The 27,782-nt window shown below is 42.0% G+C and overlaps 4 protein-coding genes and 3 long non-coding RNA genes across 8 annotated transcripts in view; 6 read left to right on the top strand and 1 right to left on the bottom strand.

Annotated features, from left to right (window-relative positions):
• The first annotated feature begins 110 nt into the window (after window positions 1-110).
• Window positions 111-5,824, top strand: LOC113029410 (uncharacterized). The gene is made up of 3 exons (XR_003273403.2): window positions 111-445; window positions 5,152-5,362; window positions 5,497-5,824. It is a non-coding gene; the product is annotated as an uncharacterized LOC113029410 (long non-coding RNA).
• The window catches only part of LOC113029405 (neutral cholesterol ester hydrolase 1-like), a 27,224-nt gene continuing 158 nt past the window's right edge, over window positions 717-27,782 (bottom strand). The window contains exons 1-5 of one of the 2 annotated variants that reach the window (XM_026180265.2): window positions 11,663-12,261; window positions 9,035-9,257; window positions 6,711-6,780; window positions 5,483-5,654; window positions 717-4,703 (exon numbers count right to left, since the gene is read on the bottom strand). In XM_026180265.2, coding sequence (XP_026036050.1) covers window positions 4,083-4,703; window positions 5,483-5,654; window positions 6,711-6,780; window positions 9,035-9,257; window positions 11,663-11,797 — 1,221 coding nt within the window. In that variant the 5' untranslated portion in view covers window positions 11,798-12,261 and the 3' untranslated portion in view covers window positions 717-4,082. Of the gene's footprint in view, window positions 4,704-5,482; window positions 5,655-6,710; window positions 6,781-9,034; window positions 9,258-11,662; window positions 12,262-27,782 lie in introns of those variants that run through there. The other variant, XM_026180266.2, reaches the window with a different exon arrangement.
• LOC113029407 (uncharacterized) lies at window positions 12,903-14,848 on the top strand. The gene is made up of 3 exons (XM_026180267.2): window positions 12,903-13,041; window positions 13,126-13,172; window positions 13,244-14,848. Exons 1-3 carry the CDS (start codon window positions 13,025-13,027, stop codon window positions 14,140-14,142), a joined length of 963 nt encoding a protein of 320 aa, XP_026036052.1. The 5' UTR covers window positions 12,903-13,024; the 3' UTR covers window positions 14,143-14,848.
• On the top strand, window positions 15,518-16,893 carry LOC113029408 (uncharacterized). The gene is made up of 5 exons (XR_013911351.1): window positions 15,518-15,657; window positions 15,729-15,778; window positions 15,868-15,950; window positions 16,036-16,534; window positions 16,660-16,893. It is a non-coding gene; the product is annotated as an uncharacterized LOC113029408 (long non-coding RNA).
• Window positions 18,979-20,334, top strand: LOC113029403 (uncharacterized). The gene is made up of 4 exons (XR_013911352.1): window positions 18,979-19,118; window positions 19,824-19,957; window positions 20,065-20,111; window positions 20,195-20,334. It is a non-coding gene; the product is annotated as an uncharacterized LOC113029403 (long non-coding RNA).
• On the top strand, window positions 20,375-23,384 carry LOC145419366 (uncharacterized). The gene is made up of 4 exons (XM_080305838.1): window positions 20,375-20,443; window positions 20,542-21,468; window positions 21,553-22,424; window positions 22,498-23,384. Exons 1-4 carry the CDS (start codon window positions 20,375-20,377, stop codon window positions 22,643-22,645), a joined length of 2,016 nt encoding a protein of 671 aa, XP_080161964.1. The 3' UTR covers window positions 22,646-23,384.
• emc9 (ER membrane protein complex subunit 9) overlaps window positions 25,662-27,782 on the top strand; it is a 2,992-nt gene continuing 871 nt past the window's right edge. The window contains exons 1-5 of the mRNA XM_026180270.2: window positions 25,662-26,167; window positions 26,409-26,611; window positions 26,839-26,915; window positions 27,354-27,423; window positions 27,591-27,685. Coding sequence (XP_026036055.1) covers window positions 26,417-26,611; window positions 26,839-26,915; window positions 27,354-27,423; window positions 27,591-27,685 — 437 coding nt within the window. The 5' untranslated portion in view covers window positions 25,662-26,167; window positions 26,409-26,416. The remainder of the gene's footprint in view (window positions 26,168-26,408; window positions 26,612-26,838; window positions 26,916-27,353; window positions 27,424-27,590; window positions 27,686-27,782) is intronic.

Genomic DNA, 27,782 nt, shown 5'->3' with positions numbered 1-27,782 from the left:
CTCAAGGGATGAATCAGTGGTGTCTGCACACAGCAGATAACTTGGCAAAGAATCAATTTTGAACTGTATCTTTAGGGTCACAAATTTCCAAATTTTTCAGCTGAGTCTACAAAAATGTCACAGATAAAACAGTTTGGCAGGCAAAAGAAATGCCATTTTACATTAACATGGTGATGCAGAGATCCCAAAGAGCTATTAGCTGAAAACTTAGTGACAGAACAAAAGAAGCACTTGCAGGCTTAATAAATTATCTACAGCAGATGAACAGTGTGTGGAAGTCGTGTCCTTAAGGAGAAGGAAAAACCACTCCTGCAGAGACCTGACACAGGACCTGAGATCGGCATCTGGCCCTTCAATCACACAAGCTTCATCAGAAATGGTCTCAGTGGAAGGGTGGCTGTCAAGAAGCCATTCTTAAGGAGGGGAAACAGGAGAAAAGGCTGTGGTAAGTCAAATTACACAAGAACTGGACTGGAAATCAGGGCAACAGGTCAAATGGAAGGAATCCAAATTTTACATTTTGATTGAAATCATCGTCAGCGTGTGCGGAGGCGGTCAGGCTGCTCAGAAAGTTCAGGCTGTGTTGAAGAATAAAGGTGGTCACACCAAGATATCGAATTGTATAAACTCGGTTTTTGCCTGATATACTGTAACGTCACATTTTTCAATAAATCACTGCACATTTTTCCACTTTTTACAAAGAAATGGCTTGAGACTTTTGCCCAGTACAGTACCTTTAATGGTCAAAAACATATGGGTTGTGACTTGAAGAGGGATATGCCAGAAAAAACAGTTTAAAAAGCACTCTGACAGTAGTACTTCACTGTGTCTGATATCATTTCTATGCTGCTTTTACATGCTCAGCAGGACGGTTAATTAAAGCACAGTGTTACCAAAACCTGAACCTCATTTCAGCTGCAGTCATATCAACATCAGTAAAGTTATAAATGATTTATGGGTTTGGATCTTGGCTTTTTTGAATAACAGCAGATGTAGATAACAAACCATTATGTTGCTCTTCTACCCGGTGCTGCTGAGCACCGCCTGCAGTTCCTTTGTCCTTTTAATCACAGCTTAAAAACTTATCCAGGAGTGTCACGGGTCTCCCGCACTGACACGTGCACGGACAGAAAATTAAAACCCAGATTACAACAAACATACAGCACAGAGTGGAAATAAAAACATAGATAACATAAAAGGAAACCTCTTCATCCTCCCTGCACAGTTGTGACAGCAGCCAATAAAACAGCTCCTTTACGAGATTTACCAGCACTGCAGGAGCACATCTGGGCCCGGTTTTCCATATCGGCTCGCCTGAAACAACCTGTTGCATAACCCGACTCGCATTAAAACCTTATTTATACAATGTGAACCCATTAAACGCATAATTTCACATACAGAATTAAAATGACAGCACTCAGACTTACTTTACCGCAAGCCCGCGTGTCTAATTTATAGATGAGTTTGTACGTGAATAAAAGCCACATGTTAGAAATAAGACGTCTGGAATCATTTCCTTTAAAGGAGAGAAAGAAAATTACATTTTTGTGGAATAATTCGAGGGGTGTAATGACCACCCTCAGCTCGGCGTTCCTGCTCCAGTCGGGCTGAACGCCAACAGCGAGTCATTCACCGCCGTCAGTTCATTATATTTGTTTTGAGCCAGCAGCACCGGGCGAGCGGGAAACGTGATATTCCGCTTGGGACCGATTCTCTCGTGGCGATAGAGCAATTTTACTCTTGTTTAAAAAGTAATAATTCACAGCGTTCATCATTGCATTGGCCCCGTGGTCCAGTGGTCATCTGAGAGTGAAGTTACAGAGATTGAGAGACAGTTTGAGACATACATTATTGCACAACCCAGTGAGTATACACAGCTGTGAACTCTGACATACTTTTACAACACACACACACTAAGCCCGACTGTCTGGCTTTGTGTGTGTGTGTCTTCAGTGTCTCGTTACATCATAAAACATCATATCTGAGGAATTTTGAGCCGTACTACAGGCCAGCTGGGCCTGTTGTCGTTTCTCTTCATAATTATGCTGAAAATGAAATCGAATGTTTTCAGTCATTTCAGTCCTGAATGTCACCCAAAAGTCAAACTTCCTGCTGCAAAAAACCCCCAATTTGCAGCAAATGACGTCACTTTGTTATCAAACTTGCGAGGTTTAAGTTATCAGCCATCAGAATGTGTGATTTTCTGCTTTTAAAAAAGCCTAACTCACAGCAATCAAGTAAAAAAAACGCACTAAACGGTCTAACGTTAAAGAAGAACTGTTTCATTTCTTGTCATAGAAGTCTGTTTGTTTATCCTGTAAATTACAGGCTTTAGATTGGGAGCAGGGCAGCTGGAATATTTAGGCCTCTGAGGGTTAAAACGACCCAGAGAAAATGCAACTGATGGCAGGAAATGTTGGAAATAAGCCACAGATTATCCTTCAGCACGGTTAAGCTGTGGCTGTGTCGTTTCTTCTTGCACTTCTTCTTAAACTAAATAAAACGTTTTTTCACCACCTCGGCTGTGTTTAAAAAAACAAAACAAAATAATAATAATTCAATATTTAGTATCCAGTGTTTTCTCAAGTCTGAGTGTTAATATGTATATTTTATATCGTTTTCAGAGGAACTTTGCTAATAAAAATCAAAAAGCATACCTGACTATGATAAATATCAAACCTTTGATTCACATTTAACTGATTTGTACTTCTTAGCATCACTGAGATCAGATATTAAGATGAGAACTAGCAGGGATGCAGTGACCAGACATGAGAAAATGTCAGTGAAATTCACAAGTTTGCACATTAGCAGGTCCAGATTTAAATGTATCTTTAGTTTGAGTGACTAAAGTGGCTACTAATGATACAGCTGACTGCGGCTGACATTAGAGGGATAAATTAAGCCTGAAATATCCCCTAATCACTGACCATCAGCTACAAAGTGGCGTACGACAAGGTTTTAAGTTACGACTCAGAAATTAAACGGTTTTAGTGGAAGTTGAAACCACACACAGGAGCAAGCTTGTCATTTTTTACGACACTCACGGGGTTATACACCATGAATCTCTCCCCCGTGGCAGACTGTAATCATGCAAACTCCACGATAATCTCCTGAGGGTTACAACTGTGCTGACTCAAAGCATTTAAAAGCGTTTTTTTTAGTAGCCACATGGTTTGGTGGTTTTTAATCATCAGCCACTCTACTCACCACCATTCAAGTTCTAAGGTCCCCATTTTCACACAGTGGAGTAGATCCAGAGAGCATTGCAGAAAAGTCCAAATGGTCAGAATTGGACTCCTGGGGAGCAATCTAACTGATCGCTGCCTGAGGAGGCGACCTTGAAGGGTTAGATCGGCCCAATTTAAACCAGGTTTGACTTTTGACTTTTATGGGCGGAGCTGTGGAGCAAAAATACCGCCGTGTAGCTGTGCATCTGGCAGTGATGATGCCGAATTATGATAATTTGCTTTACTGCTGAGTAAAACAAGAGCCGCTCTTAGTTTTCCTGTTGTTGCACTGACCCACTAACTGACAGCAGTAATTATACTGTGGGCCAAAACTGCTGCAGCGTTAGCCGTTTGTTTTAATGAATCACCTGCCAGCGAATCACAGTTGTATGCTGCTATGGCACAATGTTTTAAGCTTTATGGGTTTTCGGCGAGTATTATTGTATAAAGAAGTTTCTTATATGTTTATATTTGTAGTTTTCTACTCGTTTCCATTTTAAAACTAATAAATAAAGGTAATAAGTATAAAACCTGTCTTTATAAGTTTGCCATTAATTATATAGATGTTTCTATATAAAAACTTTCTTTGGTCACAGTTGCTTGAAGACGTTTTGGTGTCAGGACACACCGAGGATGTGCGGTGGCGTGTTTGATTGTAGATTTATAGGTCCAGTGGTTTTAAACTTTAATGTGCTAAACAGACGCCTCCGCATCGACACAGTGGATCCAACCTTTGACCTTCTTGGCTCAAGCTGGGATGTTTTAACAGCTATGATCATGTTTTTTTCCGAGTCATCCCAGATTTCTGCCCCAGTTCATCTTTCATACCACAAAGTGGAAACTACGATTTTTTTCCTACAGATTTTGGTCCAGCCAGCGGATGTAGTTGTTCATGCTCCTCCGTCCCACGCTCGACATCATCGGCAGATACGCAAACACCATGCAGCCGTGAAAGCCGTCCTCATAGTGGTCACTGGTCACCGTGACGCCAGCGTCCTGCAAACGTCTGGCGTACATTAAGCCGTCATCCCTGAGCACGTCAAACTCACAAGTCATCACGTACGCCTTAGGCGTCCTACCCAGAACGCCCTGCTCCGCCAGCAGCGGCGACGCCCTCACGTCCGTGAGCCCCGGCACCTCGCCCACCACGCCAGGTGACCCGGTTTCTTTAAGCACCGGCCGGAAGTGCTTCCTGCGCTCAGTCGGCAGCAAAGCGGTCCAGTTCAGCTTCGAGCGAGTCTCGGCGCTGATGCTCGACTCGTCCAGAGAGCTGTGGTTGTTGGCGAGCAGGAGAGGCTCCAGGGAGGTGTTGCCGCCCAGGTACTGCAGCCAGAAGCGAGCCATGACGGGCCTGTAGAGGATGGGCACGGCCTGGTTCTGCTGGTAGGATGGGGTGTGGAAGTCGAGCGCCTGCAGCACGGGGTAGATCAGCGCCTGGACCTTGAACTTCACCTTCAGGGTGTCATCTGAGCTGAGCTGTGGACACACGCAAGCTTTAGATTTTAGTTCAGAGGAAAAACACTCAGAAACACCAGATTTCAGTCCTTACATAAAATATTCGGTGGCAGCTTTTTGCCTGATATTTAAAGCCCGACCAATTTTCTTTTTTTTGACTGACACCAATATCAATATAGGCCAATGTTTTTTCTCCTTTCAGAAATAGGAAACATTAACATTGATTTCTATGGATTCTAAGATAATGTGATAACGCATGTTTAAAATGAAGTTGTTCTACAGTCACAGTCGCAGCTTACTCGCTTGCGCTCTTCCCGACCCTGCACACTGTAAATGCTCTTCTTTTAGCAGGGGAAGGGCACTTTAGGACAAACCTGATTCACACTGTCCACATGCTGCCTTGTGTCACCTGTGTAATAACTCAAGCTGATGAGGTTAGTTTCTGAACACAGCTGGTGTCTTCTGACAGTTTCCACCGTCTCAGCTGTGATAGGCTGGTTAAACCAGGCTATAATGATGTCAAGGAGTGAAGGAGGACATGCAGAGGGTTGGTGGGACAGAACTGGATGTGATAGAGGCGGACGACCCACTGTGGCACCCACTCAAGGGAGCAGCCAAAAATAGAAGAACACTAAGATGTGCCCATTGCTGCCCTTTACATACAGGGTCGCTTACACCAGGTAATCATTTCAAGAGATAAACAAACAGAAACGTGTGTATTCTGCGTAAACAGAAAGTAGAAACAGTAGCAAACTACCCCAAAACTGCTTCTCCTTCTATGTATGCATTTGTTTTTCTACCTTTTGCGCCACAGCGGCAGCCAGGTTTCCTCCAGCGCTGTCTCCCGACACACACACCCTTTCGGGATCGATGCTGTAGTGCTCTAAAACCTCAGTGGACAGGAAGGCCCGCGACGCCGCTATTGCATCATGGTACTGATCTGGGAACACGGCCTCTGGAGCAAGACGGTAGCTACAGCAAACGGACAATTTAACATGACAGCAATATTATACTCAGGTGTTATAATGACGATAATTAAAAAATAGACAGAAAAAGCTAAAACTGGAGGTAAAAATGAACATCTGTTATATTAAATGTTGACTTTCTTTGTATTTCACAGAATATTAAAGTTTTAAATCCTTCATCTGTGATGATACTCCTGAGCTATCTGCTGGGGTGAACAGTGATTTCAGTAGGTGCTTACTGCAGAGTCAAACAGGCTGAGCTGGGCCTGGTTAAAGGCTGTGGCAGGGATGTAGATGGGTTTAAAGGCAGAGCTGGGCTAGACCAGGGGCTCTGCAGTAAGCAGCCTTTCTGGCAGTGCTGAAGAGGAGAGCATATGAAGATGGATTTGGATAAAGAAGAAAAACAAAAGGAAGAATCCAAGTCCAGAAACTCTCCATTAAGAGGAGAGAGTCACCAGCGGGGGCAAACTGATTTGAAAGAGTAATCTTTTCCTGTGTAATCTTTCTCATGTCAAGACAGGACAGAAACTTCAGGCGGATTTTTACCAAAAGGGTAAACTAAAATAACAGAAAAGTAAATTTACACACACCCCTTAAATATCTGTGAGTAAATGGGTCTTTCAAATACTGACATCAGCCTAGAATGGCACAATCTTTGACCATAATCTCATCACAAGTTTCACTGATGTTTTGAGCACATTCAGCCACATCACATGGCCTTCAGCTAAACCACGTCCATGATAAATGAACAGACCCGAGTCTGTGCTGCAGACTGTTTCCAAGGTCACAAACGGGCCTTGATGCTAAACATGGAAAAAAAAAAAAACTCTTGAAAACTTTCACCCAGTTTTCCTCCTTTGGGAAGAGTTTGAAACATGCTGTCTGAAATAATTGACTTTCAGATCAAAATGAAACAATCAGCTGTCATTGATACGATTGGCTAAACAACAAGAGAAAAGCATAACTTGTTGTCTTCAAACCTTTTACATAAAAATCCACCACCTGCAGCTTCAATGTGAGGTTTGTTCCTTCTAGATTCACGTGATCGACGCCCAAAACTTACTCAACTGACATAATGACGGCATCCAGGTCCTCTGCCATCTTCCGGCAAAGATGGTCATAGGAGCGCATTCCTGTGAAGCACATAAACAGTGACCGATGCTGAAGTTACAGTAAGGCTACAGTAATATATTGCAAATTCATTTTAGGTTTAGTTGATAATACATTATACTCGATACCACGAGATTTAGAAGTCTCAGCATTCCTGGGCAGCAGAGGATGACTCATATGGCTGCTCATATAACTTCCTGTAGTAGTAAAGTCTTTGGGAATATGACTTTCAGATCATTTGACCTGTGACTTTATGACTTTATTGATTCAGTCGTTTGTTTTGACTCATAACGAATAAAAAGTTAAGTTATTTCCGTAAAATACTGGAGGTAGAAGCTACAATATGCTCACAAGCTAAATACAGCAAGTCTTTAGGCAATGAAAGCACCACACACCGAATAAATGAGGCTCAGTGATGATGACACGGGTATGAAGATGATAGCATCTTCATACAAAAATGAACTTTAGCCCAAAAAGAAAAGCAGTGTTTGCTCCTAATGTGAGAAAAAAGTTCACCCTTCATATACAAAAAAGTATTTAGTCAGCCACCGATTGTGCAAGTTCCCCCACCTAAAATGATGACAGAGGTCAGTAATTTGCACCAGAGGTACACTTCAACTGTGAGAGACAGAATGTGAAAAAAAAAATCCATGAATCCACATGGTAGGATTTGTAAAGAATTTATTCGTAAATCAGGGTGGAAAATAAGTATTTGGTCAATAACAAAAATACAACTCAATACTTTGTAACATAACCTTTGTTGGCAATAACAGAGGTCAAACGTTTACTATAGGTCTTTACCAGGTTTGCACACACAGTAGCTGGTATTTTGGCCCATTCCTCCATGCAGATCTTCTCGAGAGCAGTGATGTTTTGGGGCTGTCGCCGAGCAACACGGACTTTCATCCCCCGCCACAGATTTTCTATGGGGTTGAGGTCTGGAGACTGGCTAGGCCACTCCAGGACTTTCAAATGCTTCTTACGGAGCCACTCCTTTGTTGCCCGGGCGGTGTGTTTTGGATCATTGTCATGTTGGAAGACCCAGCCTCGTTTCATCTTCAAAGTTCTCACTGATGGAAGGAGGTTTTGGCTCAAAATCTCACGATACATGGCCCCATTCATTCTGTCCTTAACACGGATCAGTCGTCCTGTCCCCTTGGCAGAAAAACAGCCCCATAGCATGATGTTTCCACCCCCATGCTTCACAGTAGGTATGGTGTTCTTGGGATGCAACTCAGTATTCTTCTTCCTCCAAACACGACGAGTTGAGTTTATACCAAAAAGTTCTACTTTGGTTTCATCTGACCACATGACATTCTCCCAATCCTCTGCTGTATCATCCATGTGCTCTCTGGCAAACTTCAGACGGGCCTGGACATGCACTGGCTTCAGCAGCGGAACACGTCTGGCACTGCGGGATTTGATTCCCTGCCGTTGTAGTGTGTTACTGATGGTGACCTTTGTTACTTTGGTCCCAGCTCTCTGCAGGTCATTCACCAGGTCCCCCCGTGTGGTTCTGGGATCTTTGCTCACCGTTCTCATGATCATTTTGACCCCACGGGATGAGATCTTGCGTGGAGCCCCAGATCGAGGGAGATTATCAGTGGTCTTGTATGTCTTCCATTTTCTGATGATTGCTCCCACAGTTGATTTTTTCACACCAAGCTGCTTGCCTATTGTAGATTCACTCTTCCCAGTCTGGTGCAGGTCTACAATACTTTTCCTGGTGTCCTTCGAAAGCTCTTTGGTCTTGGCCATGGCAGAGTTTGGAGTCTGACTGTTTGAGGCTGTGGACAGGTGTCTTTTATACAGATGATGAGTTCAAACAGGTGCCATTCATACAGGTAACGAGTGGGGGACAGAAAAGCGTCTTACAGAAGACGTTACAGGTCTGTGAGAGCCAGAGATTTTCCTTGTTTGAGGTGACCAAATACTTATTTTCCACCCTGATTTACGAATAAATTCTTTACAAATCCTACCATGTGGATTCATGGATTTTTTTTCCTCATTCTGTCTCTCACAGTTGAAGTGTACCTCTGGTGCAAATTACTGACCTCTGTCATCATTTTAAGTGGGGGAACTTGCACAATCGGTGGCTGACTAAATACTTTTTTGCCCCACTGTAAGACTGTGTTTAACAAGCTCACGTTGTCACAGTGAGATCTAAACACTGAAACCAGCAGAAAAATAGGCTTAAAAACAGACTTAAGTTGATTGGATTTGTTTAACCGTCAGCAGCTTTACGGTTGTCTAAAGCCTCTTATGCACCGCACTCACGTCCGCTGCCGAGGGCCCAGCCGCCACCGTGGAAATAAATAACTCCTCTTTTCAGCTTCTCCCCTCCGATGGGATGAAACACCCGGGTGGGCACGCCTCCCAGCGCGGAGTCCGTGACGTTCACGGCGGGGCTGGAGCGAGCCTCAATCACCTCCACCCAGGACACCACCCGGTTCAACACGTGGACGCGGTGGCACACGCCCATCGCATGAGCTACATCACTCTGGAAATTTTAAAAAAGAAATAACTTTTATATTTTGTGCTCAAGGAAATTTTTTCAAGTACTTTTTGCAGTTCTCTTCTGTGGATTCTGTTGGTCTCCATCACAAACATTGAAATATTGCAGGTTTGCAGTTGAAACTATGATAAATCCCATAATACTGATGCTCAAAGCTGGTTACAGAACCACGATTTTGGCTTTAGATCGTCACACTTGGACTGAGCATGCAGAGAGTTAGCACAGGGTTTGCCTACACGACCTCATCTGACACTTTCACCAGTCTTAAAAGATTTTTTAGGTTTAGCTAGAGCTCTGCTCTGAAGCAGAGCAGATCATTAGTTAAGCTTGTGTGGCACCATTCGCCTATTCCCTGAAATCAGTTTACAGTGTAACCCGATAATCATTCCCACCATCAGGCACAGCGATTGTCCTCAAATTACACATCCAGAAAATTTTAATCTGGACTTTTTGTGCGGTTGCAAAGAGATTTAATAACGCATTTTTGTAATAATATTCACAGTTTTCTAAGGGAACTGATTTAGTTTGAACTGGAACGCCACAGGTTTGGGGTTGCAGTCTCCAAAACACAAAGAGAACCATTTGTCTCTTTGTGCTCAAAGTGACGGGACCTGAAGGTAAGAAACCAGCAGGGCGTGAAAACCTGTTCAATGTGGGGAACACGCATGGAAACTCGTCACTCAAGCTGTGGGCGTGTAAACTGTGTGGTGTTTAATTAAATGTGAAGCATTGCAGGTGAGCTACAGCTCTGTGGCATGTGGCCTGCCTAGTTAAAGGTCCTTTTTATGTTATTCCCTGAATACAGATTGAAGGACTGTGGCTGATTTGTACTTTTCCATTGATGGAAAGCCAAAACCTGTTTGGTCAGTGCCAATATTTTCTGTATGGAGGAAAAACTCTAATATATATAATATAGTTTATAATTAATTTCCCTGGAAAAACTGTCAGGATCAGGTTAAAATCTGCCAAATCGAATATGCAGATTTATCAACAACCCTTTGTGAAAGAAGCTTCATGCAGTAGTTCTGATTCTCCTGTGAAAGTTCTGGTTTACTCAAGTGTAGGACAAAGTTTCCCAGATAAGGTGAGGTGAAAGTCTTCAGATTTAGTCTTTGCCAATGTGTTGAAATGGTGACGACAACCAGCCTGAGGAGGTGTTATTGCTCCGTGTCAGTGAGTCACCAGCCCTGAAAAAATGCTGTGGTTAGTTGGAATCTCAAATTCCAAAAACTTCCCCTTACAAACAACTTATAATTAAATAATAATAATAATAATAATAATAATAATAATAATAATAATAATAACAACAACAAATATGAATTTTCAAAATTTTCACACCGTTTAATCAAAAATTAAACCAACAAACTCCTTGTTCTGTGTAAAGAACAAAAAAACAAAACAAAAAAAACCGAAGTTGTTGCTGTGCATTATTGCACTAATGCTCATTATAATCATTCTGCCCAATATAGTAAACAAATAGTAAACAAAATTAGTAATGCCTAAACAAATACATAAGGAGTGTATTTAAATATGAGTGAAAGGGATGCGCTGAAAGGCAAAACGAGGATAGTTTGAAAAAAATGCAGCACAAAAATCAATGTTTTGTTTTAATAATGGCTGCAGTCAAGTCCAGCCACCTGGTGGGATTTTCTGGGAACATAAATTGCAAAATTTGCATTAAGAGTTTTTCTCTCTGGATCCCGTTCAGATTTAAAACTGCAATCAGGACAGAGAGAGCAAATCTATTTTAAGTGTCATATACAAGGATTCTGTAGGAGCCAGTAATGAAAGAACAATGAATGAATGCATAAACAAGAAGACAGAAAGGCCATCTTAGTGATGAAAGCAAGCTTTAAAATAACCCCAAGACTTCCTAAAACTTCTGGGTTTATCCTCTCAATTAACCTGTTGAACCTATGAACAGACTTAAGTTAGTTGTATATTTTCTAGTTACCTTTTATTTCTCGTCCTATTTCTGTATTTGTTTTGTTTCTTGTGGTTGTTGTGATTTTGTCTTGACGTTATCAATTTCAGTGTAGAGTTAGATCTTTTTAATCATTAGATTATAGTAGACATTCGTCAAAGGCGAGATTTTAGAAGGTGAGAATAGATACTGGCTGAGACTAAAACCATATTTTTATTCTTGTTTAGATTTGGCTTTTACAGACATTTTTATTTTGGCTCATTCGCCATACCAGGCTTTCATTTTAACCAGTAACTTCCTTCTCTCTGCACGACCTCGGATCTGCTATAAAATAAACCCTGATTCTCATATCACCCGTTCACCTGCACGGTTTCGTGCTTCAGGTGTTGTGATCCTAACAGCCCTGTCTTTCCTCACATCAACCTGCCCTTTTCTGCCCTCCTGTCAGTCATCAGTCAGCTCTCACCGCCTTCATGAAGCTCCGGAAAAGCGCGTCCAGCAACATCAGTTTCCACGGCTCGCTAACTCCGCTCGGTAGCGGCAGGTAGACGTAGTAGGCGGCCGCTGACAGCAGCACGGCTCCGGCCAAACGGAGCCTCATCGCGTCCACGGTTGAAACGAGATTAACCCTCCCACACGGTCCTGAGCGGTCGCTGCCTCCGCCAGAGATCGACGAGAATGGGAGGAATGACCCCGGCTTCAAAATTAAAGCTCTATGCAGAGAGCAGGGATCTTTTCACAAAGATAGGACGTTACGCTGGAAACATACATCTTATTTTGAAATGTTTCCTAAGGAAGTAGCTTAAGAATTTCGTAACATTGTTGCATTTGGGAAATGTAGTCCGTTTGAGCTCCGATGGTAAACCGAAATAAAATGCTGAAATAAAACTGCGACATTTTGACAAATTTTTTGAAGTTTTGATCAGATTTATAGCTATATTTGCAAACATTTTAATCTAAACGTTAAATAGAAATGTCAATTTATTAAGTATGAATATAAATTAAAATGGTAAATCCAAATATGACATTATAAATATTTATTTAAAATATGTAGGAAATTTAAAAAAGATATAACAAAAATTGTGACGTGTAAATAAAAGTGATATACACTTAATATAAATAAACAATTTGAATTCTTAAATATAAAGTATACATTTTAAATCACAATTTGAAAGTATTCTATGCATTTTACAAATATAATTTTTTTATAGTTAAATGTAAATATTAAATGCATATTTTAAATTTAACATGTTTGTATTAAAAATAATGCAAATATAAAAATATTACTGTAAACATTAAAAGTTTGTTTTAATAATTAAGTGATGAATCTAAATACTGAAATTTAAATGTTGTTGATGATGTGTTTTTATTTGTTCACAATGGTAAATAAAATATTTAAAATATCAAATAAAAATTAAAAATAAATATGCATTAAAATTAAATTTTAATTTATTAAAATACTGATTTTAAAAACAAACAGATTTTAGATATAAAAATATATTAAATATAAATATTAAGAAATCTGAACACTACGCAGGTCTGCTTCATTTCAAACAACCCTGATAAAACATTTGAAGAAAGCTGAACTGAAGGTTGGCAGAGTGTTGCTTAAATCTGCCTGCAGTGCCTCATTGTGCTTCACTGGTTTCTTAATTAGCTTCACCTGGCTTCAAGTAGTCACACAGCTGGCCAATTAAGCCCGAAGGTAAGAAAATAAAGTTCTGCAAAGAGTTTCGCTGCCTTACTGTCTGTTCATTAGTTTCTAGGTCCATAGTTTGGTAGCAGCTGACAGAAGTGTCTGTCTTTGCTGCTTCCTGTAGCTGAAGCTATGATGTTTATATTAAGGCAAGCCTTAAAGAAGTTTTTTTAAAAGTTAAATCAAACATATTTTTAATGTCACTATTAAAGCTTATAGTCTCTTTTGTCTAGATGGTTGCTGTTGTTCTTGCTAGCTGTCAAAAGTCATCAAGAAAATGGTAAGCAAATAAAATTTGATAATTTTATGCACCAACATTTTTGTCTAACATATTCCAATGTTCTCTCACAGATCAAGAATTAGCCCATACGGATGATCAACTGGATTTAAGCATTTACTTTAAAAATGAGACATTGGGGACCAGTGGGATACTTGATAACTATAATTCAACCTTGAATGAGAGTAACTACAGCACAACAGTAACAGTGGATTATCAGCCTGAAGCCGAAACACTGGCACAAAATGGGTCTTTGCCAGATCTCCAGTATTCATTAAGTAATACTGAACCTCCACTAAAAGAAGTGGAGTCTGGTTTTCAGGTACAGGTGCTCCAACAGCAGCGTACCTTCTCATCCAGGCAGTCACAGGAGCCCCAGGTGCCGCCACCTACCTCCCCACCCAGTGAGACTACATGCCCATCACAGGTGCTCTTGCAGGTGCCAATGCCGCGTAGTCCTCCACTTTGGCAGCTGGAGGTACCACAGCAGCCCCGTTCTCCACTCAACCGGCTGGGGGTGCCTAAGGTGTCCCAGGTATCCCCAGAGTTCTACTCTCCATCTCAGCAGCTGTGGGTGCCAGAGGAGCCTGGTTCATCACACCAGCGGCTGGATTTAATCCAAATGCATCAATCCCCTCTCCAACAGCTACAATTTGCAGAGGTGCACCAGCAGCCTAGAGCTGAACTCAAATGGGCACAGGTGGCTCAGGCACCCCAGCAGCCTGGTTCGGCCCTAAAGTGGCAGCAGGTACCCCGGCCAAGTATCCGGCTCCAGCAGCCGCAAATGGCCCAGTGGCCACAACGGCCACCCTACCAGCTCCTGATCCCTCGCTACCAGGCCAAGTACTCACATTACCGGCCCATGATATCCCGTTACCGGGAAAGGCTGCTAGGACACCGACCCAAGACTCCGCTCTTTCGAATCAAGCATCTTCGACACCCCCAGCAGATCAGATATGCACGTTGGAAATAAGTTTTTCAAGCAGACTCATTAAAATTATGATCCAAATCTTTTTCTTTTTTTTTTCTCCCCTCAAATTTTGTAATCAAACTGTCTCCGCTAGGACGTTATAAAAGTAGGCAGGGCAACATCGGGGGACTTTTGTGTTTAACATGAATTTCTTTCCGGCGCAGCAGCTAATAAGCATGAGGCAGCAACACTAAGAGAAACAATGGGGAAGGTTATCTAATGAAACCTCTCAGATCATCCAAGAGTTCAGATGTTACTTTCCTGAACTCACGATTTCTGTTTTAGGCACTGCAACATTGAAACACTGTTCTGACCTTTCAAAGTAAAATACAGCTACTGCTATAATTATTTTTGCTATACGTGTCTATTTATTTGTTGAAAAGCTCAATATCTAGTTTAGCGTTAAGCTAAACTAAATCCCCATATTATCCCCTATATTGTTACACCATCTTTGACAAAGGCTGCCAGCATAATGTGTGCCCCAAAAGGGTTTTTGCAACATTTCCATTGAACGTATCCATATCCATTCCACAGCACATCTACTCCATTACACTCAGAAGGCTAAGAACTGCTTCTAACTTGTTTTCTTTAAAACATTGGATCAAAGTAGATACTGTTCACCTGGCAGACCTTTGTGTTTCAATGTGTTTTCTAGGAGTGTGCAAAGTTCACAGGGGTTTTTTTTCTTAGACGTTGGTGCTTTCTGCTTCAGTAAACTTTATTGTAACTCTAATAATGCAGCTTTTACAATCCCCTCCACTAGAGGGAGCACTACTCCGTATCTGTAACCTTCCGGTTACAGATGCGCTTCCCAACCCCCTGAGCCACGGTCGCCCCACGATCAGCTGTGGTAACCTGTAAAGTGAGCAGGCTGTCTTTTCTAAGCTATATGATATTCTTAAACTTTTGCAATAAATGAAATAAAGGAGATTTTTAGACTAGTACACTTATTTAATGTGTTGTTTATGTTTGTTAAGCCAAACCTACTTTTTAATGTTTGTAGCAAAGGAATTTCCAAACTTTGCAATGATTTTATTGATAGAAATCATGTTGATATAGACATAAAGCCAATGGCGGAATACTTCTGTCAGCTGCACATGTATTATTTTAGCAGAATTAACCTTCATAATTTAAAATCATACTATTTGGAAATCCAGTGAAAATATTTAGGCTTCTTTAAGAACAAACATCTAAACCAATCAGCAGCTCCAACAAATTCAGCTGCAGGTTTTTCACATTTAAGTCATCTGAACAGCATCTGCACAATGGAAGCTGCTGAAAATGATTTGCAAAGAGTTGCAAAATACCTCAAGGTCCTTTCCTGGTGTCATAGTGAGCTTAATCTGCTCTGAAGTAGAAACACCTGTGGTCACCTAATCAACAAGATAAAGGGAAAACCTTTTAAAGATTTTCGAGAGCTCAGGTTCTTTTGCTGGTCTCCTGGTTTGGTAGCAGCTGACAGCAGTAGCTGCTGGGTTTGTGGGTTCTTGCTGCTGAAGCAATGAGGTTTTCATTAAGGCAAGTACTAAATAGGTTTCTATGAAGCTAAAAGTTTTCAGTTAGAGCTTACAGACACTTGTTTTCTTTAGTTGGCTGTTGTTGTTGTTACTTCTCACTGTTGGAAGTCATCAAGCAAACGGTAAGCAAGTTAAATTGCATCACTGTTTAATTGCATAGATTAAATATTCTTAAAGGTTAACAAACTGCTTTTTGCTGGATACCAACCAGATTCAGGTAGTCGTTACCCCAGAGTGAATGCTTCATGGCGCAGCGAGTCAAATGCTGCTCATACTTTAACCCTGAATGCAAAGGCAAGTGATCCTGGCACAACAGTGAATCTAACCGTGCAAGTCTCTGCCTGATCACTAGTTTTATGCACATCATCAAATGTCACAGGTAGTGAAGTCTGGTTTGCAGTCACGGGTCCCCCGGCAGCAGCATAAACCTCAGGCACCCATTCAGCGTGTATGCTGGCACAGCTCAAAGGCTTTGTGCTTTCCCCAGAAGGCCCAGCAGTTCACCAGTGCACCACAGCTTCCCAGACAGCAGGTTGACTCCCTATCTTGGGCAACCCAGCCAAAGTGGAAGCCTTCCTGCCCGCCCAAGCACTTCTGCCAATCCAAGGAGCCTCGGGTGTCCCACCGGCCTGGTTCTCCACTCAGGCTGCCTGGTTTCCTGCCCCAGTGGCCTGACCGTCCACTTTACCAGCTTCAGAGACCTCACTATCAGGCCAAGTGGCCACTATACTCACTCCAGATGCCTCAGTACCATGCAAAATTGCCACACTACCAGCCTTACTACCAGTCCAAGCGTCCACACTACATGACTGTCTTGCCCATCTACAGGGGGAAAGTTATTGGTCTATCCAGGCAAGCAACTCCAGTATCCCCACCAGGTGAGTTACTTCTAGAAAGTTAAACTTTTTAAACAGTCCAATTTCTGCTCAACCTTCATCTGGGTGAGCTCTTCTTACTGGCTGAGTAACAGGAGTGAATTTTAAGTGGGATTTATTTCTTTCAGGCACAGAACGTGGTGCTAATGTAATAGCCACACAAAGGGACCAATGGTCATGGAAAACGATTAATGAGATAACTGGTTTTCAATGGCCTTTATTCATGAATGTTTTCTCTTAGGCACAGCAATGTTGAGCCTTCTGAATCGTTGTACGGACCTTCCCAATTAAAATAACTTTCATCTTGACTCTCTAAGCATTTACTGAATGATTTGGTAATAAAGTTTGACAAGATGTGTGTATGATGCCAACACAATGCTTTCCTTCTGTTAAGAGTTACAATTTGTAGAAACTTGTATACAAAGCAGATTGAAATTTTACACTGCAGATAAGAGATGCTGTGGAAGAGCTCTCCCCAAAGATAATTACTAAGGATTAAATACGGAGTGGTTTATAAACGCAGTGTGAAAGGTGACTAAAAATACTTGGTGCATCATGGGAATCGCCCAGAAACTATTACAGCGTAACAGAGGGAGGTTTTTGGTTCACCTGATCCAGCCCCAACTATATGCTTTAATAGACGTTTTAAGCCTATTTTTGAAAGTAGAGATGGTGTCTGTCTCCTAAATCCAAATTTGAAGGTGGTTCCACAGAAGATGCGCCTGACAGCTGAAGACTCTGCCTCCTGTCCTACTTTTGAATACTCCAGGAACCACAAGAGTCTTTGTCACATTGTCATACAAGTACAACACACAATGAAATGTTCTGAACTGCTCCTTTGATCGAGACTTAAACAATAAGTAAGGTTAAACTCTGGAAATGTACATTGTGCAAATGGAATGTTAAAGTGCTTTCTGCCTTATTAGCATGGCAATTTATTGACAGAGCAATGCAAGTAGAGTGACCAGTGTAATGTACAACAGCGAGCAGGGTAATATAAACAAATGGTGTAGCAGCGTTTGATATAACAAATCAAATATGACAGTGAAAGTTCTGGAATGGGACATAAGGTCGTAGGACTTGGCCTGAGGATAGAAGCTCACTGATAGTGGGAATCACACACGTGCTCTATTGGGGTGATGCAGTACTATAAGGTCTTTAAGATAAGATGGGGGGGCTGATTATTCAAGACCTTGTATGAGAGGAGCAGGATTTTAAATTCGATTAACAGCGAGGCAAGGAAGAGAAATTTGATCTTTCTAGACCGTATCAGTGCTCTTGCTGTGGGTTTTGGATAAACTGAAGGCTTTTAAGGGAGATTTTTGTTTTTTCTTACATCCTGATAATAATAAATTTCAGTAGTCCACCCCAGAAGTAATAAATGCACGAACTACTTTTTCAGTGTCACTCTGAGATGGGACAGTTTTAACTTTAGAGATGTTGTGCAAATGGAAGAAAGCAGTCATAATTGTTTAATATGTGCATTGAAGGACATGTCCTGGTCAAACTTCACTCCAAGGTTCCTCACAGCGTTACTGGAGGCCAAGGTAATGCCATCCAGAGTAAGAATCTGGTTAGATACCATATTTCTAAGATTTTCAGGACAGAATACAATAACCTCAGTTTTATCTGAATTAAGAAGCAGAAAGTTAGACGTGATTGACGTCTTTGTCTTTAAGACATACCTACAGCTTATCTAAATGGTTTGCGTTATCTGGCTTCTAGATAAAATTGGGTGTCATCTGCAGAGCAGTGAAAATGTATACTATGCATCCTAATAATACTGCCTAAAGCAAGCACATATAACGTAAACAGAACTGTTCCTAAGACAGCTGATTCAGATAGGTCAAGAAATAATTCATTTTTAAGGGCCCCCAAACAACAAGAACTAGTTAAAACACAGTTTATAACAATAAATACCAGAATAATAGTGACCAAAAACTAGTAATTGACTATAAATAAACAGAATAAAGTATCAGTGATAGAACTGTTAAATACATAGGAACTGGCCCAGCCTGACCTATTATGCTTTACAAAAAAAACAAATGTATTGCATACAGCACCATGTAAAACAGTAGAATATGGCTGTATCCCAATTCAGGGTCTGCAGCCTAAAAGGCCGCATTTTAAGGCCGATTACGTCACAGCGACAGCGAGGCTGTCCCAATTCAAAGGCTGCTCGAAATGCAGCCACAAATGCGTCCTTGATTTCCCTGAATTTTAAGGATGTGACAGCGTAGACTTCGTGGCCCAAAATATCCCAGACTTCATAGTGCAGCAGTGGGCGTGGATAATTTTGCCGAAAACTTTTAAAAGTACTGAATAATATGTCACTTATTTATGTGCAAATGTTGAATAATGAAGAAGATTAAAACATTACTGTTGGCCACAGTGTTTCCTAATTAGCTACACCTGCATACAAACAATCACACCTGAGTCCAATTAACCACCCATGACAGAGAGGAAAATTTTTTAAAAGGGCTGCACTGGCCTTGCTGTGTTTTTCAGCTTCTTGATTTGGTAGCAGCTGAGAGAAGTGGCAGAGTTTGCTGCTTCCTGCAGCTGAGACCATGAGTTTTTTATTAAGGTAAGCTTTTAAAACTGTTTTTACTAGTGATGGGTAGATGAGGCCTCGTGAAGCGTTTCAGCACATTCCCCAAACTGTATCGACACTGTGTCGACTGTTTTGCTCCATACTGACACCTGCTGGACCTTAAATATCATTGCAGGCAACTTACTTGAGACTCACAACAGACACTGATTCAATGACCTAGTCATACTTATATGCACTGTATACACTGTAAGGTATTGTACTTTCCATGGAATCATTTTATATCTTCTATATTGCAAATATTGTAGACATCTTTAAAATATATTATGAATGACATTAAGTGAAAATTAAAATGAAAGTATTGTGAATGTAATATTACCCATTTGACTCAGTTTATTATACATTTCTATTCAGAAAAATAGGTTTATCCTCCGCAGAACAGATGCGACATTTAACCTGCATAAAATGAAATGAATAATTTACACTTCAAGTCACATGGCTGTTTTTTTTCTTTCTCTATTCTGATAGATTACACTGAAACAAAGACAGACAAACTATTACCTTATTTGCAGTTAAAAGATCAAAATGATTCCACACAGCAGAAACATTTCTTTTTCTTTCGGGCTCCATTGTGTTATGGAGAGATGTGTATTATTATTATTATTATTATTTTTTTAATCTTTGCGAGAGTAATTTTGTGTTTTGTTTTGTTTTTTTGGTGGGGACTCATTCCGTTGGCAGATGCGGATGCGGTACCTTTTAAACACAGTTTGGCGCGTTGGCAATGAGCGATACAGCAGCTGTATCGCTCACGTGACTTTTTCTTAAAGCGACGCACGGCAAGGCATCGCTAGTGGAGCTTGATACATGCGTCGGTGCGTGAGTGTTGCTGGACCCATCACTAGTTTTTACTAATATCTGTATCAAACCATCTCTTAAGTTGTGTTATTAAAGCTTAGAGTCATTTTGGTATTTTGTCTAGATGGTGGATGCTGTTTTTGTTAGTTGTGGGAGGACCTCAAGCAAATGGTAAGCAAACACACCATTGCATTTTGTAGACTTAAATTTTTGCTTAAAAGCCTATAACACTGTCCCTTTTGAAAATCATGCAGATCAGAAGGTGCCTGTTGCAGATGATCGATTGGATTTAAGTAGTCTTAACTCTGGGAATGACACTTTGCATGGTAGTGAGACATTTGGAAATCATACCTCACCCTTGAATGCAAAAAGCCACAACACAACTATGTCCTCCACTAACCAGTATCACCCTGAATCTGAAACCCTAAAACAGAATGGCTCTGTGTCCAAAGAACCAAAGCCTGATGTTCAGCCCCTACCAAATCTACGGGCATCTCAACCACGTCAGCGCAAACCCAAGCAGTCACAGGTGCCCCAACAACAACTAAAAACTTCCTGCCTACCCAATAAGCAGCCTTCATGCCGACCCTGTCCACCCCAGGGGCCTAGCTGCCGGCCCTGCCCGCACAAGGAGCAGTCTGCCTGCCGGCCTTGCCCAACCCTGAGCTGCCAGGTAAAGCAGCCCCAAAAGCCAGAGTTGTCAGAGCATGTTGGTAAGCCAGCACTGCATCAGCCTCAGGTGCATCCACCCAGTGTGCCTCAGGAGAGCAAGCAGACAGTTTTGCATCCACCCAGTGTGCCTCGGGAAAGCAAGCAGACTGTTTTGCATCCACCCAGTGTGCCTAAGGAGAGCAAGCAGACCGTTTTGCATCCACCCAGTGTGCCTCAGGAGAGCAAGCAGACTGTTTTGCATCCACCCAGTGTGCCTAAGGAGAGCAAGCAGACTGTTTTGCATCCACCCAGTGTGCCTCAGGAGAGCAAGCAGACCGTTTTGCATCCACCCAGTGTGCCTAAGGAGAGCAAGCAGACTGTTTTGCATCCACCCAGTGTGCCTCAGGAGAGCAAGCAGACCGTTTTGCATCCACCCAGTGTGCCTCAGGAGAGCAAGCAGACCGTTTTGCATCCACCCAGTGTGCCTCAGGAGAGCAAGCAGACTGTTTTGCATCCACCCAGTGTGCCTCAGGAGAGCAAGCAGACAGTTTTGCATCCACCCAGTTTGCCTAAGGAGAGCAAGCAGACAGTTTTGCATCCACCCAGTGTGCCTCAGGTGAGCCAGCAGACAGTTTTGCATCCACCCAGTGTGCCTAAGGAGAGCAAGCAGACAGTTTTGCATCCACCCAGTGTGCCTAAGGAGAGCAAGCAGACAGTTTTGCATCCACCCAGTGTGCCTCAGGTGAGCCAGCAGGCTGTTTTGCATCCACCCAGTGTGCCTCAGGTGAGCCAGCAGGCTATTTTGCATCCACCCAGTGTGCCTCAGCAGAGCCAGCAGACTGGTTTACATCCACACCATCTACCCACTCCATCTCAGGTGACAATGCACACTGGTTTGCATCCACCCAGTCTATTTCAGGTGACAATGCACACTGGTTTGCATCCACCCAGTCTATCTCAGGTGACAATGCACACTGGTTTGCATCCACCCAGTCTATCTCAGGTGACAATGCACACTGGTTTGCATCCACCCAGTCTCTCTCAGGTGACCCAGCAGTCTCATTTGCATCCATACCATCCACCAAGTCTCCCTAAGTTGAAGCAGCAGACTGGTTTACGTCCACATCATCCACATCAGGTTCCCCAGCAGACTGGTTTGCATTCACACTCTCTGCTTCTGGCAACGCAGCAGAAGGCTTTCCCACCCCTGCATCTTCAGCCACCACAGGGCCCTGCCTTTCTGCCCCAGCACCCCCATCCACAGGTTCCCCAGAAGACTGCCTTTCTGCACCAGCACCACCATCCACAGGTTCTCCAGCAGACTGGTTTGCATTCACACTCTCTGCCTCTGGCAACGCAGCAGAAGGCTTTCCCACCCCTGCATCTTCAGCCACCACAGGGCCCTGCCTTTCTGCCCCAGCACCCCCATCCACAGGTTTCCCAGCAGACTGCCTTTCTGTCCCAGCACCCCCATCCACAGGTTCCCCAGCAAGCTGTCTTTCCATCCCTGCACCCCCATTCACAGGTGCACCAGCAGGCAGTCTTCCCACCCCTGTACCTCCATCTGCAGGTGCCCCAGCAGGCTGCCGTTCTGCCCCTGTACCCTCAGCCCATGCCTCAGCAGACATATTACCAATTCAAGCAGCTTCTGGAAGCCCAATGGCCCAAACGGCCACTCTACCAGCTCCAGGCCAAGCAGCCACGCTACCAGCCTTTCATGTCACACTACCAATCCCGATTGCCAAGCTACAGTCCCAAGGTGCCACTGTACCAGGCCAAGAAGCTTCAGCACCCCCTGCAGATCAGATACCAACATTTCATAGCTTCATGTCGGTAAGCCACCCACACTGGCACATCAGAAAACAAAATGCGCAAAATCAATGAATTTATTGTGGGTTTCTTTCAGGCACATCATCCTTGTTGAGGGGAGCAGGGCAAGTTTCAAACACTACATTAAATCTATGCCTTTTATTTTAGGAACTGCAGTGTGGAACCTGCTGGACTACTGGACTGACCTTTCAAATGAACATTTAGTTTGTGCTTTATACTCTTGACTACTAAATGTTTTGTATGTGCTGATCCGTTTGATGCCAAGTTTCTGAGCACCTTTGAATGTTTTAAACGGGAGTCTTGAGGTCTGATTTAGCTCATGCGTTTTGTTTTTGGTTTTTTGTTTGTTTTTTTGTTAAGCCTGTGCAAAAAATAATCCACATCAACCAACACACCAGTGCTTTTCCCAGACTTGTAGAAATTCTTTGGTAAATGGTGAAAAGCTGATACCAAACAAGTCTCTGCATTCTTTGAGAAATGAATGTTGCATCATAACTGTTGTGACACATGGGGATTCATGGTACCCACATCCAGTCTCTTTAAGATTTTCTCTATTTTATGATTGTGGTTAATGGTTCGTAGAACTTATTTAAATGTATAAAGGTCTTAAATTAGTGCACCTGTTTAGTATAAGCTTGGTGGGGTAAGTAGGACCAGGTGCCCAATTTCCCCATAAAGCAGCCAAACATTTAAAATGTAACTATAGGGAGGCAGCACGCGCCCAAGAAGCTACTGCAATCTCCCAATTTTTGCTCAAGCTGCAAAGCTGCTGGTGTCTGCTTTCCAGGTACAGCCTAAATACTAACCAAATCTGAAAGAGCACTGGACAAAGATGGGTGTGTGATTAAAATTTGCAGATTATTTTTAATCCCTGTATTCTCACTGCAACACCGAAGATGCTTAGTTTTTTGCATTTGAACCACTGTCATCTGAACTTGTCACATTAAATTAATATAAAAAGTACTTTCTGCCTTCCTGCCACTTAATCTGTTTTTAGAAATAAAACACATGCTAGCTGCACTGCAGTGAACTTGCTGTGAGGTTTCTACCTAAATGTATTGACACACAGGCTGTTTAAACATAACTTGAATTCCTATTGAGTTAAGTACTTTAGAAAGGACAAACATAAGTTACATCTTGTACCGATACCTCTTTACTGATAAAGTTAGGGTTTCTTACAATAAACAGGTCAGGTCCCTGTTTATTGTAAGAATGCTGTTATTCACCCACTGTTAAAAAACCTAAGCTTGATGCTTCTCTTCTCAGTAGCTACAGACCGATTTCAAAATTACCGTTCATTTCTAAGATTTTAGAAAAGGTTGTGGCTAAGCAGCTTATAGCTGTTCTAGATGAATACAGCATTCTGGATAAATTCCAATCTGGCTTTCGTAGAGCTCACTCTACTGAAACTACACTTCTTAGAGTCTCCAACGACATTTTGATGAGATGTGATGCAGGAGAATGCTCCGTTCTGTTGATGTTGGACCTGACCTCCGCCTTTGATACTGTGGACCATCATATTCTGCTAGATAGGCTGAGAGGTTTGGTGGGTATATCAGGGGCTGCTTTGGACTGGTTTGAATCCTATTTGCATGAACGATCCTTTTCTGTGGCTACCTCGAAGTACAGTTCCTCTTCTACTTTTCTTGCCTATGGTGTGCCACAAGGTTCAGTTTTGGGGCCTTTATTGTTCTTACTGTATTTACTTCCTCTTCAACACTTATTGAGCACTTTTAAGGACATTTCGTATCACTGCTATGCAGATGATATTCAGTTATATATCTCCTTTAAGCCCCATGATGTTTCCAAGCTACAGATTTTGCACAAGTGCATAGACTCCATTAGATGTTGGATGGCTGGAAACTTTCTTCAACTAAATGAGGAGAAGACTGAAGTTCTTGTTTGTGCTCCTAAAAATTTTGTACCTAGTGTTATGGAAAACTTGGGTCCACTTGCTACATTTGCAAAACAGTCTATCAGGAGCCTTGGTGTTAGTATTGACTCAGCTCTGACTTTGGATGCCCATGTAAAATCTTTGGTTCGCTCCTGTTTTTATCATTTGAGAAACATTGCTAAGCTGAGTCCCATTGTATCGCGCTCCGAATTAGAAATTGTCATTCATGCATTTGTTTCATCTCGTCTGGATTATTGTAATTCTTTGTTTACTTGTTTATGTAAAGCCTCTTTGGAGCGTCTACAAGTTGTTCAGAACGCCGCTGCAAAGCTTCTGACCAAGTCCTCCAAGTTTTCCCATGTCACACCCCTGCTGATTCAGCTGCACTGGCTCCCCGTTGAATTCAGAATCCAGTTTAAGGTTTTGACCTTGACTTTCAGGGCTCTGCATGGACAAGCACCAACATATATATATAAGTGAACTTTTACATCCATACATTCCCAGCAGGTCCCTGAGGTCATGTGACCAGGGCTTGCTTGCTGTCCAACACACGAGGCTGAAAGCAAAAGGCGACAAAGCTTTTGGAACTGTGGCCCCCAGATTGTGGAACTCTCTCCCTTTGAGCCTGAGATCTGTGGACTCAGTGGTCGCTTTAAAAAAAAAAAAAAAAAAAAAAACTGCTAAAAACCCATCTTTTTAAACTTGCTTTTGGTTGATTTTTATTTTTAGGTTTTAGCTTCTGTGAAGCACTTTGTGATTTTTATCTTGAAAGGTGCTATATAAATAAAGTTTTACTTACTTACTCTATTAGTTGGATAAGAGACTGAAGAAAATGGATTCTCACTCAAACATTTGTACACTCTGCACTTCTGGGAGATATGCTGAAATTTGTATCTAAGAACTTCTCTAGTTCTGTCTTGCATTTTATCTAGCCATACAATCATAAGAAAATCTGAAGCCACTTGAAAGTTACTTGAAAATATACACACATGCTGAGCAATGTTTTCTTTTTTTCTTTTTTGGACACTGGTAGTTTGGCAAAGAACCCATTTTACATTCATCTTTAGATACTTTACCAGCATAATTTGCAAAACACAACTTGTTCATATTTTTGTTCAAAACAGTTTGACAAGTGAAGGTGATTCCTAAAGAGCTACTAGCCAGCATCTGGCCTTTGACTTGATCCACTGTTCAATAAAACCTTATCACAAATAGTCTCAGTGGAAGAGCATCTGTCAAGAAGCCATCGTTGACAGGGAAAGGCTGGGTTATGAATGTAACATTTATTTAAAATATTTAATTCAAATTTGAGTTTTCAGAGTGGGTTTGTTTTATGTTTTGTTGTTTTCTCAGAACCAGAATCTTTGTCATTGTAGCAATGAAACTACAATAACAAAGTAGTTTTATTAGACTAAATAGGGGTGCAGTTCTGTCAGTGCAAAAGAAGTCAGTCACACAAATTAAGTCATGTATATTTTATACTTGATATAGCTTTACTTTTCTTTACACACACACCCTATTTTTTTTTATCCCCTCGGTCATCCTCTTCAGTAGAGGGCGCACTACCGTAAAGCGTACACATAGTCGTGTTTACGTTGAACTCCTGACGAAATGATTGGCATCTTTTATCTCGAACCGCATTACAAAGCCTTTATCTCTTAGCCAATCAGGTAATTACATTTAAGACGTGTAGGCGGGACCAAAAGCTGCCGTTCAGACGCTCTTCATGTATCTGTCAAGTGAATTGGGTCTGTTTTTTTAAAAGCTCGTGTCAACAGTTGCGTGCAAAGCTTAATTTGATATTTCCAGTTTGAAGCTGTAGATTTTGGTGTTTACTGATATTCCCATTCAGGTAAGGCGGAATTAAATTCTCTGCTTGGTTAGCTTGGATGCTAATGCTCATTCACAGTGTGGCCGGTTGGCAGCTCATTGAGCAACAAGCCACTTGCGGACGTTTTTCCTTCTGATTTTCGATAAATTCAGCGACATTATTAACGGCAGCCCTTTGTTATGTGTCTCATCAGTGCTTCTCCCGCTAGCCTCGGTCCTCTGAGGCAAGTTTTCAGTGCTTCTGTGCTCTTATCTCCCCGCAGCGGACACCATGGGTGAGGTGGAGCTGTCCTGTCGCGCTTACGTGAAGATGTACCTGCACACCTGCCTCTTTCCGCGCTGTAGCATCAATGGCCTGCTGTTGTCGTCCAGCCCGACAGGTGGCGCTGTTTGCGTGACTGACTGTGTCCCGCTGCTCCACTCCCACCTGCCCCTGGCTCCTATCACCCAGCTGGCCCTTACACAGGTGCTCACAGGTGTTTTTCTGCCCTCACAATTTTGTTTAATAGCACCACAGTCTGGAGCTCTGATCCCGGAGAAGACCTTAAAGACTCCTCGTGATTGTTTATTGTGAAGGCATAAAACCCTGCAGTCAGATATTCTGGACCAAGCTACCAAGTTATTAAGAATTTATAACTTGCATCAGCATTAAATGAAGTTTAAAAGTGGCGGTGGGTGCTCTCCTCCTTCCAGGTGGATGTTTGGTGTTCACAGACTCAGCAGAGGATAGTGGGATATTACCAAGCCAACGCCTGCGTGTCTGATAACAAGTGGGTTTCCAGAGCTTCGTGTCACTAAAGAGGTTTTCATTTGAACCCTGTTTTTTGTTTTGAGATGCGGCAAAGCTGCACATTTAGCCTTTCGTACCTCATGCAGTAACACTTTACAGCTCAGCACATCTGTCTAGATGGGAAAACCAGCATGAAAAGGTTATTAAATAAAAACTAAAACAAGATGTAAAAAGACATTTTAGTTAAAATTTAAAAAAATCTGAAACCTCTCTGTTCAGAAAAGAGATTAAAGGGTTACCTTTTGTCAGTTTTCAAGCAGTAAAGTTAGCTTTGGAATGAATAAACTGGATCTTCACACATATCAAAATGATATTCTCAAGAAAAATATGCCATCCTTCTGTAACTTTGCGGCTTTGGCGGAGGCGTGTGGTCTCAGGAGTTTCTGTTTAACTAGTTTTTATGTTTTCTGCTCGGCAGCCCGACACCGTGTGCGCTGAAGGTCGCCGATAAGATTGCAGAGCAGTTTGACAATCCAGTTTTATTAATGGTAAGAAAAACAGAAGTAAAATTGTTTTATCGGCTGTCTCTTACCTGCTGGTTTAACCTGGACATATTTCTATTGCTGGTAAGCAGGCTTTCAGAAATAAGTTAAGCTTAGCTGTGCTGTCTGTTTAATAAAGTAGTTCAGGATGATTTTTTTTTTTTTTCTTACAGCTCGATGGCAGTAAGATGTCTCCAGACTATCGGGTTCCTCCCATCGTGTTGTACGAGCGCAAAGACTCAAGATGGATACTCAAAGACAAACACACGTAAGAGCATGAATGACCATATCCCAGCAAACTGCACGTTTATGTGGGACACGCTGTGAAAGCTGAGCAGCACGTCTGTTTTTTATTTTTGCGCCTG

The sequence above is a fragment of the Astatotilapia calliptera genome, chromosome 9 (genome assembly GCF_964374335.1).
Source record: "Astatotilapia calliptera chromosome 9, fAstCal68.1, whole genome shotgun sequence".
NCBI lineage: Eukaryota > Metazoa > Chordata > Actinopteri > Cichliformes > Cichlidae > Astatotilapia > Astatotilapia calliptera.
This window is presented reverse-complemented; position numbering and strand designations above follow the sequence as displayed.

What these genes read in the sequence shown, in the direction of transcription:
- LOC145419366 (XM_080305838.1), top strand. Translation starts at nt 20,375, where the DNA reads ATGGCTCTGTGTCCAAAGAACCAAAGCCTGATGTTCAGCCCCTACCAA. An exon ending in TCTACGGGCATCTCAACCAC is followed by an intron (nt 20,444 to 20,541) that starts GTCAGCGCAAAC and finishes TGTCCACCCCAG; the next exon opens with GGGCCTAGCTGCCGGCCCTG. An exon ending in CATTTCATAGCTTCATGTCG is followed by an intron (nt 22,425 to 22,497) that starts GTAAGCCACCCA and finishes GGTTTCTTTCAG; the next exon opens with GCACATCATCCTTGTTGAGG.
- LOC113029407 (XM_026180267.2), top strand. An exon ending in CAAAAGTCATCAAGAAAATG is followed by an intron (nt 13,173 to 13,243) that starts GTAAGCAAATAA and finishes GTTCTCTCACAG; the next exon opens with ATCAAGAATTAGCCCATACG.